The sequence below is a fragment of the Anolis sagrei genome, chromosome 4, assembly GCF_037176765.1.
Source record: "Anolis sagrei isolate rAnoSag1 chromosome 4, rAnoSag1.mat, whole genome shotgun sequence".
In the NCBI taxonomy this organism is placed as follows: Eukaryota; Metazoa; Chordata; class Lepidosauria; order Squamata; family Dactyloidae; genus Anolis; species Anolis sagrei.
This window is the reverse complement of record NC_090024.1, coordinates 174,251,664-174,271,438: the sequence shown is the minus strand read 5'-3', so window position 1 is coordinate 174,271,438 and position 19,775 is coordinate 174,251,664. Positions and strand designations below refer to the sequence as shown.

The 19,775-nt window shown below is 37.5% G+C and overlaps 1 protein-coding gene across 2 annotated transcripts in view; it reads right to left on the bottom strand.

The window, feature by feature from the left end:
• EPS15 (epidermal growth factor receptor pathway substrate 15) overlaps positions 1–19,775 on the bottom strand; it is a 71,463-nt gene that overhangs the window by 39,434 nt on the left and 12,254 nt on the right. For both annotated transcript variants that reach the window (XM_060773489.2, XM_060773490.2), the window contains exons 2-8: positions 17,445–17,486; positions 12,706–12,795; positions 11,420–11,467; positions 8,233–8,328; positions 6,170–6,232; positions 5,177–5,302; positions 2,086–2,145 (exon numbers count right to left, since the gene is read on the bottom strand). In XM_060773489.2, coding sequence (XP_060629472.2) covers positions 2,086–2,145; positions 5,177–5,302; positions 6,170–6,232; positions 8,233–8,328; positions 11,420–11,467; positions 12,706–12,795; positions 17,445–17,486 — 525 coding nt within the window. The remainder of the gene's footprint in view (positions 1–2,085; positions 2,146–5,176; positions 5,303–6,169; positions 6,233–8,232; positions 8,329–11,419; positions 11,468–12,705; positions 12,796–17,444; positions 17,487–19,775) is intronic.

Sequence of the window (19,775 nt, the reverse complement as noted above, 5' to 3'; positions counted from 1 at the left end):
TTGAAAACAAAAGATGGAAAGATCATTTATTTATTATCAAGCAAGTGATATTATTATGTTTCATGCAACTAGAGAAGATAAGAATTCCAGTATCCTACACACCAACCTTTTATGTGTCTAAAATACTTCTCCCTACATAAAGTTTCATGCAGAAAAATAATTCAATTCAGAGGGAGTATCAATTTCACAAAATACCACATCTGAAAATAATAGAAACTTTACTGGTTGAAATTTAGGAGTAGGTAAATGTTTAATCATTCTCTCCCCCCCCCCCCCCCCCCGCGCCAACCCCTTTGAGTTATATACATACATTTGGGGGCGGACTGTAAGAACACATATTTTCACCCACATTTTTTTTATTATTTAACTGTCTGCAGAGAGAATGAGAGGAACTGCACTCTATTAGAATAAATAATACCAAAATATGTTTGTCAAATTCCTGTCAGGAAAATTCAGACATGTTTTCCGAAACACAGTAAAAGATATATCCAACTCTAGCAAAATATTGTGAAATTGGGCTATATAACATTCATCTTAGATTGAAATGTAATATTTAGTTTCACTTTACTATTCAGACTTGTTTGCACAGGTTAAAATGATAGTGGAAAAAAGTTTGTTATACTCAGTTCTTTCTTTGCATCTTGAGTCGATTAAAACGGTTTTCAGTTAATTAGCTTAGCTAATTAATCAATTAAATATTACAATTCTAATCACAAGACAGATGTAGCCTCTTAGCATTGTTTCCCAAAATACACTCACCTTTCAGAGAGATATTTCAAACTTTACTTAGCTATTTTGTTTACTTTGGGTACAACTAGGATATATCATTCTACACTGACTGCCACACATTCCCTGAGAATCTTCATAGAGACTGATGGGCAAGATCAGGCAACCTTTGTTTAATGGATTTTTTTTAAGTTCACTATAAATTTGGAGACAGTAAGCACCATCTTGGAAATGGAATGTAAGAGGTGTAATCTAAATATGTAGTACATAAAAGTTAAAAAGTACATTTTCTTCAAAATTATTGTAGCAATAGGTAAGTATATGTAGATATAACAAATTAATTCTTTTTTCTCATAATCTGTAACTCATATTTTCAGAAATCATAATCTCTTTTAGAATTTACATGGTCAAGACCTCTTAACAGTTCCTCCTCTTCCACAAAATAAATTGCTTGGTATGAGAAATCAAAATTAAATTAAAAAGAATGGTAGAAAAATGTATAAAACTGATCAGAATACACAAAGCATTTCACCTAGAAGAGTCGTAAAAAGTTTCCACAATAGATATGAAATTACTTGAACAAACTAGATACTGAACTGTGCTAAGTCACTTCAGAAAGTTTGCAAGTTCTTCTTTCCACCAGTCAGATACATTTAGAATTGCATTTTAAAGCAACCTGTTTCACAAACAATCTGATAAAAAAGAGAAACACCTTTAGTGTGCATACTTTACTCTCCCTCTCAACAGAGTTGGAAGAGAGCACGTGGACTGTCTAATCCAACCCCCTGCCATGTAGGAAATGCACAATCAAAGCACCCTATCAGATGGCCATCCAGCCTCTGTGATCGTAGTTACTCTGATGGAATGAAATGAAGAACTAGAAAAACAGCCGGCTGGAGTAACAAAATATAAAATACAGGTTGATGAGAAAATTCAGCATCAATGTGCCAGGAAAAGAAGGGGTCCCTCTTTACCTCAATATATTCTGTTTTACAACAACCTCTGCAGATACTCTGCAGCTACAATGGAATCACTTCTACTTCCTATCTTCCCACAGCAGAACTCTAATAAATTCTGGAGTTGTGACTACAGCATTGATTAAATTAAGGAAACAAACAGACTGGGAATAAGATGGCGAAGCATATGGGTCTCACGCTGCAGGATATATGGAGATAGGCTTTGCTTTTGCACTCTTCTAATCATCTGCATGCATGTTACTAATCAGTTAAGCTCGGGTTTCTAGATTTACACTACCTTGCAAAAAATATTGTTTACAGTTAGCTGGTCTATCTTATCCTTAACCTTAACTTCTATAAATACATTCAACATTTTGTAGCTGATAAAAACATAAATACTCACAACTGCAAATTCATCCCGATCCAACATTCCATCATGATCAATGTCACTTAGTTCCCAAACCTAACCAAAACATAAAAATATTCAGAAGAAACAGAATACTCCGCCCTTCTTACATCACAACAAAAATATCAATGACAGTCTTTATACGTTTTACTTTATGGAGAACAGTTTGTCAGTCAGTCAGTCACCTTTTTTTTTTGGTCAACAAACCATCGGCTAAGTCACGTGAAAGAAGAATAATGGAATACAACATTTAAGTAATTAATAACATCAAATTTGGCTTATGATTAATGAAAACAAGTATCACCATTCACTATCGGTTAAATGACTGTCTAAAGCAGGAACTGGTTGCCAATTTATAATAAGTCTCCTGAGTACTCTTTAGTTACACACTTAGGATTTACAGGTCATTCATGAAGCACTTGCGGCTTTTTGCAGCTGCAAAGAGATATTTGGCCACCTGTTCCGATACCCTTTTGTCAAGATCAGACAGTAAATAAGTGCAGTACCAATTTAGGGTTCTTCCTAGCCATTTGGTGAGTAGAGGAGATATAAGCCTTAGTCTGTCATCCTTGTAAATTGTGAAAATAAAAAGTACATGTATTACAGTTTCAATTTTGCCCTCCCCGCAAGGGCAGGCCATGTGTTCGTCATTCAAATCTTGTTTCTGACCTATCCTCAACCTACAATATCATGTTGACTTAAAGGAAAAAAATCAGTCTGTTTCAATGTCTTTATTTTTTCTCTTTCGGTTGTCGCAACAGATACTAAATGGTATTTATAATAATTCAAACAGCATCATCATAGTTCTGCCAGCTATATTATTAGAAATGTGCTACTCATCTGAAGACTCCAAGCAATACTCCAAGCAAAACTCTTGCAAGGAAGACTCCAGCAATACATGGAGCGAGAGTTGCCAGATGTTCAAGCTGGGTTTAGAAAAGGCAGAGGAACGAGAGACCAGATTGCCAATATCCGCTGGATAATGGAGAAAGGCAGGGAGTTTCAGAAAAACATCTATTTCTGCTTCATTGACTATTCTAAAGCCTTTGACTGTGTGGATCATAATAAATTGTGGCAAGTTCTTGGTGGGATGGGCATACCAAGCCACCTTGTCTCTCTCCTGAGAAATCTGTACAAGGACCAAGTAGCAACAGTCAGAACTGACCATGGAACAACAGACTGGTTCAAGATTGGGAAAGGTGTATGGCAAGACTGCATACTCTCACCCAACCTTTTTAACTTGTATGCAGAACACATCATGCGATGTGCGGGGCTTGATGAATGCAAAGCTGGGGTGAAAATTGCTGGAAGAAACATTAACAACCTCAGATATGCAGATGACACCACTCTGATGGCCAAAAGCGAGGAGGAGTTGAGGAGCCTTCTAATCAAGGTGAAAGAAGAAAGCGCAAAAGCTGGGTTGCAGCTAAACATCAAAAAAACCAAGATTATGGCAACAAGAATGATTGACAACTGGAAAATAGAGGGAGAAAATGTGGAGGCCGTGACAGACTTTGTATTTCTAGGCGCAAAGATTACTGCAGATGCAGACTGTGGCCAGGAAATCAGAAGACGCTTACTTCTTGGGAGGAGCGCAATGTCCAGTCTCGATAAAGTAGTAAAGAGTAGAGACATCACACTGGCAACAAAGATCTGCCTAGTCAAAGCCATGGTATTCCCTGTAGTAACCTACGGATGTGAGAGCTGGACCTTAGGGAAGGCTGAGCGAAGGAAGATCGATGCTTTTGAGCTGTGGTGTTGGAGGAAAGTTCTGAGAGTGCCTTGGACTGCGAGAAGATCCAACCAGTCCATCCTCCAGGAAATAAAGCCCGGCTGCTCACTGGAGGGAAGGATACTAGAGACAAAGTTGAAGTACTTTGGCCACATCATGAGGAGACAGCAAAGCCTAGAGAAGACAATTATGCTAGGGAAAGTGGAAGGCAAAAGGATGAGGGGCCGACCAAGGGCAAGATGGATGGATGGCATCCTTGAAGTGACTGGACTGACCTTGAAGGAGCTGGGGGTTGTGATGGCCGACAGGGAGCTCTGGCGTGGGTTGGTCCATGAGGTCACGAAGAGTCGGAGACGACTGAACGAATGAACAACAACAACACTCACCTGAATACCGAGATGCATGCTATTAGGAGCAAGGGTGTCAAACTTATTTTCACTGAGGGGCACATTAGCCTTATGGTTGTTTGTAATGGAAAGACTGTATAAATGCAACTATGTTAGCTTGGCATTGAAGGTCTTGCAGGTCACATAAAATGACATGGCAGGCTGGATTCAGCCCACAGGCCTTATGTTTGACACAAGGGAGTTCCTTGAATACTTCCCCTTAGACCAGGTCTGCACAACCTATGGCCCTCCAGGCATTTGGGACTCCAACTCCCAGAAGCCTAGCCAGCTTGTCCAATGGTCATAAATTCTGGCAGTTGAAGTCAAAACAGCTGGAGGGCCACAGGTGATGATGAGCTGTTCCCTTCTTTGTTCAGACTGCAGTTCAACACTATTATTTTTCACTCAAAAAGGACTGAAGGGAGAGTCCTATGTATCTTTGCATCATAATATGGAAACTGGCCTGCTGTCCTTACTGAGTCTACTGGCAGAAGGAGTGATGCTTTAGTTGATTTTGGTGTAGAAGAGAAACTTCTTTGCTGCACAGATGAGGAATAATTGATATCAAGCAGACTCCAATTGCAAGAAGTGTCCACAGTTAGTGGAAAATAGTTTGCCCAGGCATTTTTTTAATCCCACGCCTAGTCCTTTAATGGTTTAATTGGAATACAGTATTGCTTTTTCTCCTTTACTTTACTGAAATTAATAGATTTCAACACCAAAATATTGTAAACTGCTTTATTTTAGTATATACATAAAATATTCTAAGCAAGATTTTTCAGTTGGAATAAGCAAGATTTTTCAGTTGGAGATTTCAGTCATTTAGGTCTTGCGTAGAAACCTTCCAGTGAGGACGGCAGAGGATTAAGCACATCTTTAGCAGATCCTCCATCTAAGCTTCGTTACAAGACATCTACAGAATCACACAATATATATGTTTCTGCATTCTTGTGAAGCCTGCTGTTCTTACCCTTCCCAAGACATCAACTGGTAGTTTGGAGTTTAGCAGAACAGGTTTCACTTTATCACCTGACAACAATCCATTCACTGGGACCAGGCTGTCAAAGATAGCATCATACTTGGCCTTGTCTTCTACCTGGTTGTAGAAAAAAATATTAAGGCAAAGTATGTAATTAAGAATACTGCTAAAAGCAAATATGACACCCAAAAACATACACATCACCACAGTGCCATGAATAAGCAACTTCTGGAAAATCCACCTGGCAGTCAGTGTAATGGAAAGTATGGAAAGGCAATAAGTCTAGAGTTAAGTCTGGAGGTGCAAAGACCACAAGCATAAATATACTGCAGTGTGAGAGCAGAGAGATAAGATGGCAAGGCCATAAAAGGGCTATCATTCTCAATAAAAGAGACGTTTTTCTGGATCTTAGAGTAGTCAGGAAGTCAATGTAAGGATTTAAGAAGATAAATGAATTTAATTGTTTGGGCAGTAAGGCACTGATGAAAGGCAAAGGAGAAAGATGTCACAACAGGAAATAAGAAAATAAAATGCTGAAATTGTAAAGTTGGGGGAAGGGAACAACATGAATAAGAACTTTTACAGGAATAGCAATGTTTTCCTCAATTTTGTCCAGCAGTAAGTGATACAATCTATTATTCACAGGCCATCAGCACATGCTTTCCTAAATACGGTATTCTAGCTAAACAAAAAACAAAAAATGACATACAATATCTGACAGCTGCACAAAACAAGAAAGCTACACCCACACCTTTTTCAAAAATATGACAAAATTATCCAAGATATGAAAAGTCAATGTGCTTTCTGTGTCCATCAGCAATCACTGAGTCAAAACTAACTACCACAAAGATGGAGAAGCTGGTTATTTTTCTTAAAATGGCAATGCAAAGAGAGGTCCCGCCTCACTACAAAGCAGTTTAGTACAGTTATCTAGAGAATGATCCCAGAAAACATTCACGTTAGCAAATGTTTCAATTCACTTACCTTAACAGCCCATGGGATATCAGCTGGAACTCCCCCAGACAGTAAAGGACTACTGGACTCATTCTGGTGAAAAGAGGATTTTAAAAATCTATTGAATTCTACTTCATAGCTTGTTGATTGCTCCCAATTCTGGTTATATTTAAATTAATTATCAATTCCTGTCACATAATGAAAAAAGTACATCCAAATGGTATCATCAACCTTTTCTAAAACAGTTCATACTTGCTGTAAACCAAGTAATCTTAGCTTATGCCTGAAGTCACCCTACAAAAGCCTATGATTAATACTTTGTAATTTTAGCCAAAATTAATCTAATAGCAGATTGCCTTTGGGGGAGAAAAACAGGATGTAAATTAAATTGCTGTTGGTTTTCAAAGAACAGATAGAGAAATATGAATTGAGGGTGGGAGAGAAAGCTCCTCGAGTCCCTCTCCTACCCATTTCCTTATGAGTATAGAAAGGCCCTTACAAATGCAGGTTTTAAACCAATTCATGCAAATTAAAAAAAAATTAGGGTATGAAACCAGGACATGAAATCAGTACATTACACATACATATGCATAAGAACAAACTATATGATAGGTTAGACTACACATCTACTTATGCAAAAGTCAAAATATGTATGTATGTTGGTTGGATTACACTACAAAGGCTCCTACATGGCTTGATGGATCTGGACCAAACTTAGCACACATACCCTTCATTACCTAACATAAATAACTGCGTAGTTTCAATTATAACATCCACTGCATTTGGGGGAGAGGATTAAAAAACCAAAAAAAGATAGTATACAGATAGAAACAATTAACTACTGACCTACAGATATGCATATGTGCAGCACTTAGATGCAAATGCAAAAGGACACTATTATAGAAAGAAAGGATTAGCAACTAGTAGACAAAACGGCCTCACAATGAGGTCTACAACACAGGCCTGAAGGCCACAGTCGGGATATCTACCTCAAAAGGAAGTAAGGAATTTAATGGAGATTTATATTCTGGAAGGTGTGTATTAGTTTGCCTGTGCCTTGCTCTGAGGCAGAGAGACTGTGATTTCCAAGAAAAGTCCAATGAAAAAAGACAAAGGAAAGGAAAAGTATGAGAGAAAGAAAGAAAGAAAAATAAGAGAAGAGAAAGCAAGGAAGGGGGAAAGGAATGAAAAAAATGGAGAAAAGAAAGAAAAAGGGATGGGAAAGGAAAGGAAGGAAGGAGGAAAGTGTATAAGGGAAAGCAATGGAGGAAGGAAGGAAAGGAAGGAAAGAGTGGGGAACAAGGCTAATGATGGAAGGGAAAGAAGACAAGAAAGAGCCATAAAGAAAATGCAAACCCAAGCAATGTCGCTTATTCATGCGAGGGCCCTTCCACACAGCCATCTAACCCAGAATATCAAGGCAGAAAATCCCACAATATTTGCTTTGAACTGGGTTATGTGGCAGTGTGGACTCAGATAACTCAGTTCAAAGCAGATATTGTGGGATTTTCTGCCTTGATATTCTGGGTTATATGGCTGTTTGGAAGGGCTCTGAGTCTTCAATACATGCACAGAGGTAAGATTTGTTGGCACATGTGTATTACTCCAAGGGTTACTAGGCATTTTGTTGTGTTTGTCCTGGTCTTGTAATGCTAATATAATTATTTGCATTAGTTATGGGATGTTAGTTTATTACCAAATATTTATTTATAATACTGTGGATGCATATGAAAACATTATATTGTGTTAGTAAAATTCACATTTGAATAGGGAATCTCTAATGCTATCACCAATTTATTTATTTATTTACTGTGTCAGAAGTGAATTGAGAATACAGTAATAATGTATAAAAAGCCCACACTTTGCTAAATATCAACATGTGTTTCTCTCTCACACACACACACGAAGAAAAAGGAATACAATTTACCACAGGTTCCAACTAAAATCTTCATCACAACACTGTACATTAATTCACTCATGTTAAAACAAATGAAGGGGGCAATCCGGATATGGTTATTGAGCAAGAATACTATGCAACTTCATCAACAACTTTGTGCTGTACGTAAACTAAGTATTTTTTTTTAATGTCTTACAAATCTAGGTGGAGGAACAGGCAAATTAAGGCTGCTCAACGAAACATCCAATCCATTTTGCGCACAGGCCACAAGCCGTAATGCCACAAAAAATTCCTACAGAAAAAGAAAATAAAACCATTTTACTCCCAGAAAAGCACATCAAATGAATAGGAACATTTTAATCTGGTGTATTCCTCTTACACATTTTATATATTTAATGCAGACTTTTTAGATGTACTGTATTTTGAAGAAATATGTATTTTTAAAGAAATTCCAGTGTTACAAAGCAATTTGACATAGTTCTCTAAACAGTCCTGAAAATGCATAATTGTTCAGCAGCAAGGAAAGAACACACACAAAGCTAATAAAACCAAAGGGACATTATGTCTTATTTATGCATTCTAATTGCACGAGAAGTACTGCATATTTTCCAAAAGGTAAAGCTAGGAGGGTTTTAAAAACGCGTGATGCAACTTTTTCTACATGAAGCCTCTCCTTTATTTTATTTATTTATTTATTTATTTACTTTATTTCTATACCGCTTTTCTCAGCCCTCAGGCGACTCAAAGCGGTGAACAACATCAGTACAAAATATCACAAAACAAGTATAGGGTAATTAAAAACAATTATCACATAAATCATTAACATCAGTATAACAATCATTAGCGCCTCAACAGTAAAATCAGAATCCAGTCTCGTCATCCATTATTCCGTATTCCTATGTTCAATTACATTGTTTAATCAAATGCTTGTTCGAACAGCCAGGTCTTCACTTTCCTCCGAAACACCAGCAGGGAGGGGGCCAATCTGATATCTGCAGGCAGGGTGTTCCACAGCCAAGGGGCCACCACTGAGAAGGCCCTGTCTCTCGTCCCCGCCAAGCGCGCCTGTGATGCAGATATTAAACTTTGAAGATATTAAACTACATCTACAAGATTGCTTGTCCTGTGGCTTAAGTATTCTCAACTGTCCAAGATGCTAAATGCACTCCTTCCCAAACTGTGCTCTCAAAATTTCTAATTGGTTTCTCTTCTATTAGCAGGTAAATATATTTCCAAATTGTATTAAGAAAAGATTCCACATCAAGAAAATATTTTCTATGAATCTATTTTCTATAAAATTATTTCATCAAACAAATCAGAATAATCAGAATTCAAAGCATTTTAATATTCTACATCAATATGTGAAGGAATCTTATAGCACCTTTGTGATGACAGAAACAAGTTGGTAGCATACTTTCACATACTTAAGTCTACTTCATCAGATGCATGGAGTGAAGTGCCTAAGAACAGACATTGTCCCCAGGAGTAATCTATTACAGAACAGACTGAAGACAGGAAATGACAGAATCCCATCAGTGGCCATATATTGCTCTCAACTAAGACTACTCAAACATTAAATCAATGAACTGCAACCTATTCTGGACAATAGCATTGTCTTCTCAGAGGCTCATGGTGGCAGGTCTTTACTTGCCTACTTTACAGCCTTCTAATCACCAATGGTTACTTATCTACAGGAGGATACACACCAGAGATGAAGAGACAAGTATAAGATGCCAACTCTGCCCAAACGCCTACTCAGAAATTGTCATCACAGGACGTGATCACATCAACCACAATACTTTCACTTACTCACTCTCTAATGTGATATTTGCCATCCTACGTCAACAATCCCCTTCAGCACTGTGCATTTGACAAACAGACCAGTCTCTGTGCCAGTAGATTAATGGATATAAACCAGATTTTAGAAATAGGCATACTCATTAAAAAAAAAAGTTGAAAAACACTTTGATCTTCCTGGGCATTTCATGTCAGACCTCAAAACAAAAGTCCTTGAATAAAAATACTACAAATGAAGTTTACAAAGTGAAACAACATAAAAGGAATATATCAACAAACTCCAGTCCATTGACAATGGGTTGAACACAGAAAATGGTTTCTCAGCACACTACACATATTACAACACTAGTAACACCCCTAGCCCCATGAGGGTTCTCTTTGCTAATTTAGCATATTTTTCTAGTTTAATTATTTATGTTTAATGTTTGCAATATTAGATGTAAATTAACTGATTGCTGTATTGTCAAAGGCTTTCATGGCCAGAATCACTGGGTTGTTGTAGGCTTTTTCGGGCTATATGGCCATGTTCTAGAGGCATTCTCTCCTGACGTTTCGCCTGCATCTATGGCAAGCATCCTTAGACGTAGTGAGGTCTGATTGCTTTATGTTTTTATTTATGTATTGGATCTGGCATTGAATGTTTATCTTTTGTTGTAATCCACCCTGAGTCCCCTTGGGGAGAGAGGGCAGACTATAAACAAAGTGTTGTTGTTGTTGTTGTTGTTGTTCCCAGCCAGCATCACACTACATTCCAATAACTTTATCTACAATTCTTATGGCCTTCTATACATCTTGGAGTAATGAACATATTTTTTCCAGTCTTTGTCCCCAGACGACCATCAGTGTCATCTCAACACCATATCCACAGGTTTTGCAATTCTATTGCAATTCACATATACAACCTGCTCATTCATAACAATAAAGGCACATCCTGGCACTTCGCTCTATACATCTGATAATGCAAATCTACAAAAATGTATGCTACTAACTTCTTTCTCTCAGTTAACCTCAAAGATGCATACAGATGTTTCAGTCTATTATGAAGAGAAAGAGGAGATATTTGTCACAATCAGAAGAGATTACATAATTATTTCCAGCAACATCTTTTATCAACATTATGAAACTGTTACAGATCTCATATGGAAATCTGGCAGAGATTCGAAAAGAGCTTGATGCTAATGAGGAATAAGAAGTTGGATGAGAAGAATGATCTACTTCCTGACTATATTTTGCTCACTTTCCTTCCTACAAGAAGGAAAAACTGTTCTCATCTTCATCTCTCTGTCTTATCAATACCATGCCCTTACCTCAGGAACCATGAGAAACAATACAATGGGGAAAGCCCCATGTTTTCAGACTCCTGCAAATATACACACATACTATAAACACAGCTATTTCCGGAATCACTGATGGCAAGATGAGAGGCAGCAAACATGTTATCTTACCAGGCCATTAATACAAAATGTAGAGGCTCAGCGCTACTGACAAGACTAAGATGAAGCCCATATTAACTCAACATATGTTCCAAAAAGGTTCTTTTATATCATTGATATTCCTTGACAATATTAAAAGGTTCACACTTTTACCTGTTTGTTTAAGACACCTTTGCCATCTGTGTCAGCAAGGTCCCAAACCTAAACACAATTGAACAAAGAAAACATGCGAAACAGCATCAGTCTTTAGTTTTGACTAAAGAAGAAGCAATTTTGTTGCAGCTCAAAACTAACCACCAACAAAGCACAATGTTACAAATCTGGGTATCATTGCCCCTCACTATTGGCCTGACGGGATGGCAGAAACAGGAAATGGAGGCCAACAACACATGGAGGGTTACAGTTTCTTCACTCATAACACATAAAATATGTATGTATGTATGTATGTATGTATATATATATATATATATATATATATATATACACAATCCATCGGGGTATTCATTCGCCCTCAGTATATCACCCAATCTAAACTGTGCGTTTCCTTCCTGGATTTACGGACATTATGAAATCGTGTATTTGAAAACATACTAGATTACTGTCTTAAGGAACTAAAATGTGTTCAGGTACCTGGCCAAATCACAGCGAAACCATCCACCAGTGAGCTAAGTATACTTAAGGACATTTCTCCCAACTGTCCCTAAACTCTTCAGGATATTAGAGAGCATGATGTTTTCTTGAAGAGAGCGGAACAGACCGTCTTAAATGAGGAACAAACGGGGGCAAACACAGGAAACAGACACTTGGAGTAATGTGTAGAAGGCCACAGATCATTCTGTGAATTTGAAACTACCAAACCAAGTCAAAGTTCTCTCTCTTATCAGAGATGATGAGCAACAGTTTCAGTCCTCAGAGAACATGGAGGTGACGTTAGAAGATTCAGCCTGTAAAATGACTGTACTAGGTAGTAAAATGTGGGATATACAATGCTATTAGGTGGATTTGTAATTCACTCACTGACCAAATCCAAGGGGATGCTCACCACTGACTCCTCTTCACCCGGATAAAAGTGACTACTGGGGTGTCACTGGGTTATGTCCTATTCAACATCTTTATCAATGACTTGGGTGAAGGTTTAGAGGGCATCACATTTCATTAGCGGTAAGTAATATTCCAGAGGACAGGATGTGAATTCAAAATTACCATAACAGAGTAGTGTGATTGAGAAAAATAACAAAATGAATATCAACAAGTAGAAAATTTTTCCGAAGAGGTTAACCAAAGTGCTGAAACTATTTTGGGATAGGCTTCAGGATTTAACAGAATTCTTCAAAATGCTGAAAAGCTGCCTGATACCACTGATGGCGAGTTACACCATTTTAATTCTTAACAAACCCAATGCATAATGATTTGCCCTCTTACTTGACACAAAGCAATACCTTCCCAAGTATCAAATCCGTCAGTCCTGATTTCTTCAGAAAGACTGCTGCATCAGAGGCCAAAACCCTTCCAGAATTACTAGGATCAACCTGTCAAAGAAAGTGACATGACTGATGATGTATTCCAAACCAAGTCTTGAATAGCTACAAGATAACCTCAAAGGATGATTAAGGCTTACGCTATTTTCAACAGATTTTTTTTGCTTATTAACAAATATGTAAATAATATATGAAGTATAAGAAACAGAATTGTTTCTCATACTTCATATATGTACCTAGAACCGTGGGCTTGTTTAAAATTAATTAAAAATATCAATGGCCTGTAGCAGAATTATTTCAATACTGTAAACAATGGAATAAAGATTTATTCCCCTGGATGAGTAAGGTCTGCAGCCTTTTGGGCATTTCTTCAATATGCTTTGTTGTTTGATTCCAAGGAATCATTAGCAACATCAATATCATAACATAAATAGGCAAAAGAGCTTCCATTCTTACACACACGCACACACACACGCACACGCACACACATTCATCTAGTAGGAAATGAATGAACAACACACATCCAGCACAAATCTCAATTCTTTGGTTGCCCCATACAATGTCGAACTCACCAGCCGACTGCCAATTACATGATGATATAACTTTGCTGCCACCAATCTAAATGTATTGGTCTACGACTACACCATTCACTCTTCCCTGTCCCACCGACCACCGGAGTCAGTCCACAGAGCCACTCAAAAATGGAGGGGAACTCCGACTTACTGAGTAATGGCTGCCATCCAGATAGACCCCCTTCTTATATTGAGGCACAGAAAGACACACTAAATACTTGTGATGAAGCATAAACAGATTTGTGACGTTTATTTGAACTAGAACAGGAAGGCTTCGCAGATATTAGGAGAGGTTCAGACACTTAGTGGTTTCGGAAGATTATCAAGCTGTTTCCTTAAAAGAAAATGGTTCCTTAACTTGTCTTCCGCAGAACTATGTTCACTCACAGGTGAACTAACTGGGCTTTTCAAAACCCCTCAGTCCTCCCATCCACCACTCTGTCCCTTAGAGGCTCTCTAAAAATGTAGCACTTCTCTCCGGAGGCTATTTTTAATTCCCCCGCTCCCACTTCACAGATGTTTCTGCCTCCAATTTTCAAACACTTCTCTTCTCCTCAGACTTCTCCTAGTCCCCAGATTACCACTCTCACTGGCGCCCTCTACCTTCTGTAGCTAGGCAACACTAACTCCCCCATCAATCAGACATCACTATGGACTGTTCCCTCCTCCTTTAGCTTTGATCGGGTCTTTTCCTACACACTAGCCTGGCAAGGTAGGCCCATTCCATTACATCCCACATCTACATCATAACAACTAAGCTAATAAAAAGCTACAAGTTGTGTAAAATAATATAGTCCATTTTAGAATATGTATGTATGTATTTATTTATTTATTTTGGGCTTTTATATCCCGTCCTATCTCAACCTCCGCAGAGGGACTTGGGACGGCTAACAAATCGGCACCCACATCAAAAAACATAAATATATAATTTAACAGGAATGTAATAATAACAATATAAAACAGTATAAAACAGTATAAAGCAGTATAAAAACAATCAAGCAGTCAGCGGTCACCGGTTTAAATCATCATCCAAGGGCAGTCCATCAGTTCTATATAAGTTGTCACGTCAGCAAGTCACCAAGTCAGCCTAATCTACAAAGGCCTGATCCCATAGCCAGGATTTTACTTGTTTCCGGAAGGTCAAGAGGGATGCAACAGCTCTACTTTCACTTGGGAGGGAGTTCCCTAGCCGGAGGGCCACCACAGAAAAGGCCTGTTCTTTGTCCCCACCAGTCGTAATTGCGACAATGGAAGAACAATGAGCAGGGTCTCCCCAGATGATGTTAAGGCCCTAGATGGATCGTAGCGGGAGATACATTCGGACAAGTAAACTGGGCCAGAACCGTTCAGGGCTTTATAGGCCAATGCCAGCACTTTGAATTGTGCTCGGAAGCTGATAGGCAGCCAGTGAATACAGCATGTAACTAGAACCACATTTATCCAATTTTCAGCTCACTGCTTGCCCCCAGTCTAAATCCAAGTACCAGGATTTATCACCTTAAAATGGTTTTGTAACATCCCTCCCTCCATGTATTTTGCCATGCCATAGTCACATGGAAACATGGAGAATTTTTTTTTCATCTTCTATCTTTTACACGAGTAAAACATCACCATATGATTTGCTACTTCCTTACTTAGCAGCAATAGGACAAATCACAGTCAGGAGAGGTGGGGAGTGAATATTGTTTGTGCTGTTAAACTGGATGTTTGGATTTTGATTTTTTTTTATATACTGAATGCAGCTGTTATATTACTTGCCCTTTAGTACTTTTAAATTTAACTGTATGCTACATTAGGGTAATCTAGTAAGAGTGTAAGTGCATACTTAAACTGAAGCATAAAGCCTGTTTCCCTTTTCCAAGAGGAAATAATTACTGTAAAGAACCTCCGCCACTGGTAATGAAGCTGCCACCCAATTGTAGAGAGACGCTACCAACTAGTGAGGAAGCGCCTAGGTTTAGGAGAGAGGAGCCACTGATTTGTAAAAGGCTCTGGTATTAAAGCTCTGTTTGTGTTGTGAGGTAATTTTGGTAGAGTGGGTGCGCAGAACGTAAAATTAATGGAGATGAGGCAGTTTTAAAAACCAAAGAGAACAAGTTTATTTTTAAACAAAGCGTATGGTTGCAGTATGAAGATGTTGAGCTTGGCAAATACTTGATGGTTACATGTAACTTGGTTGCAATACAATTCAGACTTTCGATGTTACAACTTATGAACTCTTGCTGTGGTGAAGCACTTTATTAACCAGTGTTCCCTGCAGTGAATAGTCTCTCTGTTTGATCTATCCTTGATCAAACTACAGATCTCTAGTCTTCTCCCGACTAGAGATCTTAACAAGCCACTGTTAGTTCTTTCTAACTAAAGCAACTAACAAGGTTTTTCCCTTCAGCTTCCCCGCTGAAGAAATCTCTACTATTCACGAACACTAAAAACTGACTCCTCACTTCTTCACTCCTCAGAGTCTAAAACTGACTCTGCTGCTCTCTCAGAGTCTTTCCCCCTGACTGACTCTAACTGTCACTTTTTACAACCTTCACTCTCTAAGCTCCTCCCACCTCCTCTTCTGCCTCGTTTCCATGGTAACACATTTCTCACAGCTAGGCCGCTCCAGCCTTAGGGCAACCAATTCAAACATAAATACAGTTATAAGCATATTATTATAAACACTTCTGTACAATTACCATTTGTCATTTCTTTTGTTTACTTGCTACATTATATTGTCTCTATGCCACACCACTGAAGGAGTTCACAGTTTTGAATAACTTACTATCCTGTAGGGTAGAGATAGGGTGGCATATTTTTTACAGTCTTAAGCAAACTAACTTTAGATTTGAAGGAGTGCAGCATTAATTTCACTTCCTCCCAAGATGTAAATATGTTAAGGCTTTGGCTACCTCACTATTAGTAACAAGGAAACTTCAAAGCCACAAATGCAGTCTACAGATACAATTCTCCTAACAGATCAACCAACTCCAATCTTTGGCTGAATCAAGAGGAATATATTAATTTGGGATGATGAAAAAGATATTGACATTTATAAATTCAGTAAATAGTTTTACTGAAGTGAGCAGTTTCATAGTTGAAGCTACCAGGGCTTATATACAGACATCTGTTAGTTTGGTCAAAAACTATAATTGTACATGAGATCAAAAATGGATGCAACCAACCACTAGCTCAGCATAATAACATCCAGGCTGTATTAAAAGGAAATCACCAGTTATCAAATTCCCCTCTATGCTATACTACTCAATACTATACTTTCTCTGCAAGTACTTTCCATTAATTACTACTAATCACCAATATTCTGAAACAATCTAATTGATATTTGAAACTTAACAAGGACAGAAGTTTCATTTCAAAGAAAACTAAAAATGTGTAATATTTAGGAAAGCAGTGGAGTCTCATTTAGTTTCACAGCTAAATGAAAGTACACTTCCATTCTACCAAAGCAGCATTGACTATAGACTGCCAAAAGTAAAAAGTGACCTAGATTCAGTGCTTGTCATGTAGTGATGGAGGCTATAGAAATGTCTGAACACTGCACTGAAAAGAACTCAGAACAAACTTCTTCCCTTTATTATGGTTCTAGTGGACACCATAGTATTCAAGTCAAAGAGGCTTTTTCATTATAATAATTACATTATGATGATTATGTCAAATTTTAGAAACTGCCCATAGGCATAAAGCAACATCAGTGCAGCTAAACTATGCATTCAAAGCAAAGTCTTAAGCTATTGATAGAACTTTTATTCAATTCACTTCAACAAGGAGTCATTATGATGCAACACAGCACATTCTTCTTATATTGGAATAAATAAATTAGTGTTTGGGGCAAGAGGTTGATTAAATGGAACAGTCAGCATTTGCAATTGCAGTCTCGGGACAAGAACTATGGGTTTGCGTTGGTAAAAGTAATTATTTGTTTTAGAAATTAATGCTATCACCAAAACCCAACTCTTAAATGGGTAAAATTATACTCCCCAAAGTAACTTTGCAGTTTAAATATTTACTTTACTCTATAGCCTAACAACAAGAAAGGAGCCATTTTTCATCAAATGGGGACTACCTACAAATAAGCAAGCAATATGTCACATAAATATAAACATATAGGAAGGTAACCACACTCACCTGACGATAGTACTTCTCATATACAGGATTTGCACTTGATAGCTGCAATGACAAAAAATATATAAAAACAGTAATTAAATTATAATTAAAAATGCAAGAGATGTGTTAGGTTTTTCCACCATTGTCAAAAATTAGAAATGCAAAACTGGAATTGAATGTATATTCAGAAACAGGACATATGAAATTAACTGAAATATATTTGAAAGTGGCAAGAGTTTCCACTTCAGAGGAAGCCACTAGTGTTACAATGAAACATGATCTTCATTTTATCTTCATTTATATTCTGGCTTTCCCTTAAAAAAAGAACCCCAGGAGGCTTACAAAAATTAGCACAAGTATAGTTCAAATAACTTACCATGACAAAGGTAAAACATACAAAAAGTTATTGTTCACATTCAATTAAACTATTTGTAGTATGTCTCCTATTAACTGCAAAGAGATTCACAAATATATTGTGTATTAACTTTTATAGTCTTGTCCATGAGAGTTTTAGTCATGCTATATGTATGAATCCAAAACACCACTGGGCTGTTCCTGCTAGAAAAGAGTTCTCTGGAATTTGCACATAAGGTTTAGTTCTTTATTTTAAACCATGTAATTATTGTGATGTTGCTGAATGCAGGCCTTAGATAAAACCAATCAATGCTCTAACATAGAATTAGAGTAAACAGGGTTGTCATTCATTAAGAGAGACTGAGTTTGAGGCTATTTTTTCCTACTCCATTTCAATGAATCTTACACAGAAAATTCCCCAATAGACTTTTCTATTGAACTCATGGTTTTTGTCTCTCAATCACTAAGAAGTCAAGTTCCTAACCACTTACAAGGTATTTGTAAAAGTTGTTAGACCTAATTCCTGTAAGATCCTCATGAAAAAATGAAGTCATACATATCCAGGTCATGAACAGCACAGGCTAAAATTGGCAACTCTGGCGGAAAAAGTCAGCTTAGAGGACTTACTAAGGAGCACTGGATCTCAGTCCTTCCAACTATTTTGAACTTCAACTCCCTCAATCTTTTGTAATTGACAATTTTGTATGAGGCTGATGGGAAGTATAGGCCAAAGTATCTGGAGGGCCAAAAATCCCTTGTTTGTGTGTTAAGTAATGGCATTAACCCCTACAACTTTGACATAAAATCACTCTTGTCAAAATGATCCAGCCAGCCATTCCAGAAAATTAATTTATAGTATTGTACTATTTAACTGCACAAAATCCTATGCATAGTTACTCAGAAGCTTCACAGCTTTTAATGAAGTATACTTCTGAATAAGGATCATGTTATATGAACTGCTTTTGCTAGATATAAAATAAAATAGTAATAGGATATAGAATTATTAAAGAACTACATTCTTTTAAAATATATATAGATATCTACAGGAGACAAAAGTTGTTTCTCTCAGGAAACTACCTTCCTGCAGTTTTCCTCACAAACAGTATATGATTTGGCCTACTTGGATTCCTGCAATTTTTCTGTTCTTACAGGTAGTTCTGGCATATGACTCATTTCATAGTCAATTTGAAGGTAAAGCCAGCTGGTATACCAAGGATGAAGAATTTGTGGACTTTCTAGGGATTGTTAGGCTATACCCTCCACCATCTTTGAACGTTGGTCATGTTGATTAGAGCTGATAGAAGATGAAGTCCAACAACTTATGAAAGGTCACAGGTTTCCCATCCTTAATATATACCAACAGATTAATGACTTATTACCAGGTTTACAGTAGGACAGTGATCTATACAGATATGCCATTCCAGAAAACTAGAATTTAAAGTTCATAGACCTGTGGCACGATAGCAACAGCCCGACTTCAAATGATTCTATGGTCATTGTTAGAGTCTAAATACATAATGCTAAATTTAGAAAATATAATTCATGACAACTTGGAGCTGCTACTCTAAGATGAAATTACATTATTCAGTGTTGCCAAGATTATTAAAACTGCCAAGATTATTGCATTATATTATTATGTTATAAGATTGCCAAGATTATTAATAATTTCAACCAGCAATTTAAATACCAATAGTCAAAAATATCAAGGAGAAGCAATTTTGTTAAAACATTGCTGCCATTCAGAACCATTACATTTATGTTTTCCACTCTGTCTCTAACCTAATAGAGCAATTAATAATCTCGCATCTTGACTCAATGATCATCTGCATCAGCAGTGTCTAGATTGAAGGAAATAACAGTGCTTCTATATTCTACTTCTGTTCTGGGCACCACAATTTGGGAAAGATATTGACAAACTGGACAGGGTCTGGAGGAAGGTGACCAAAGCAGTCAATATTTTGGAATCTTGGAGAAGAGAAGGCTAAGAAGGAAAATGTT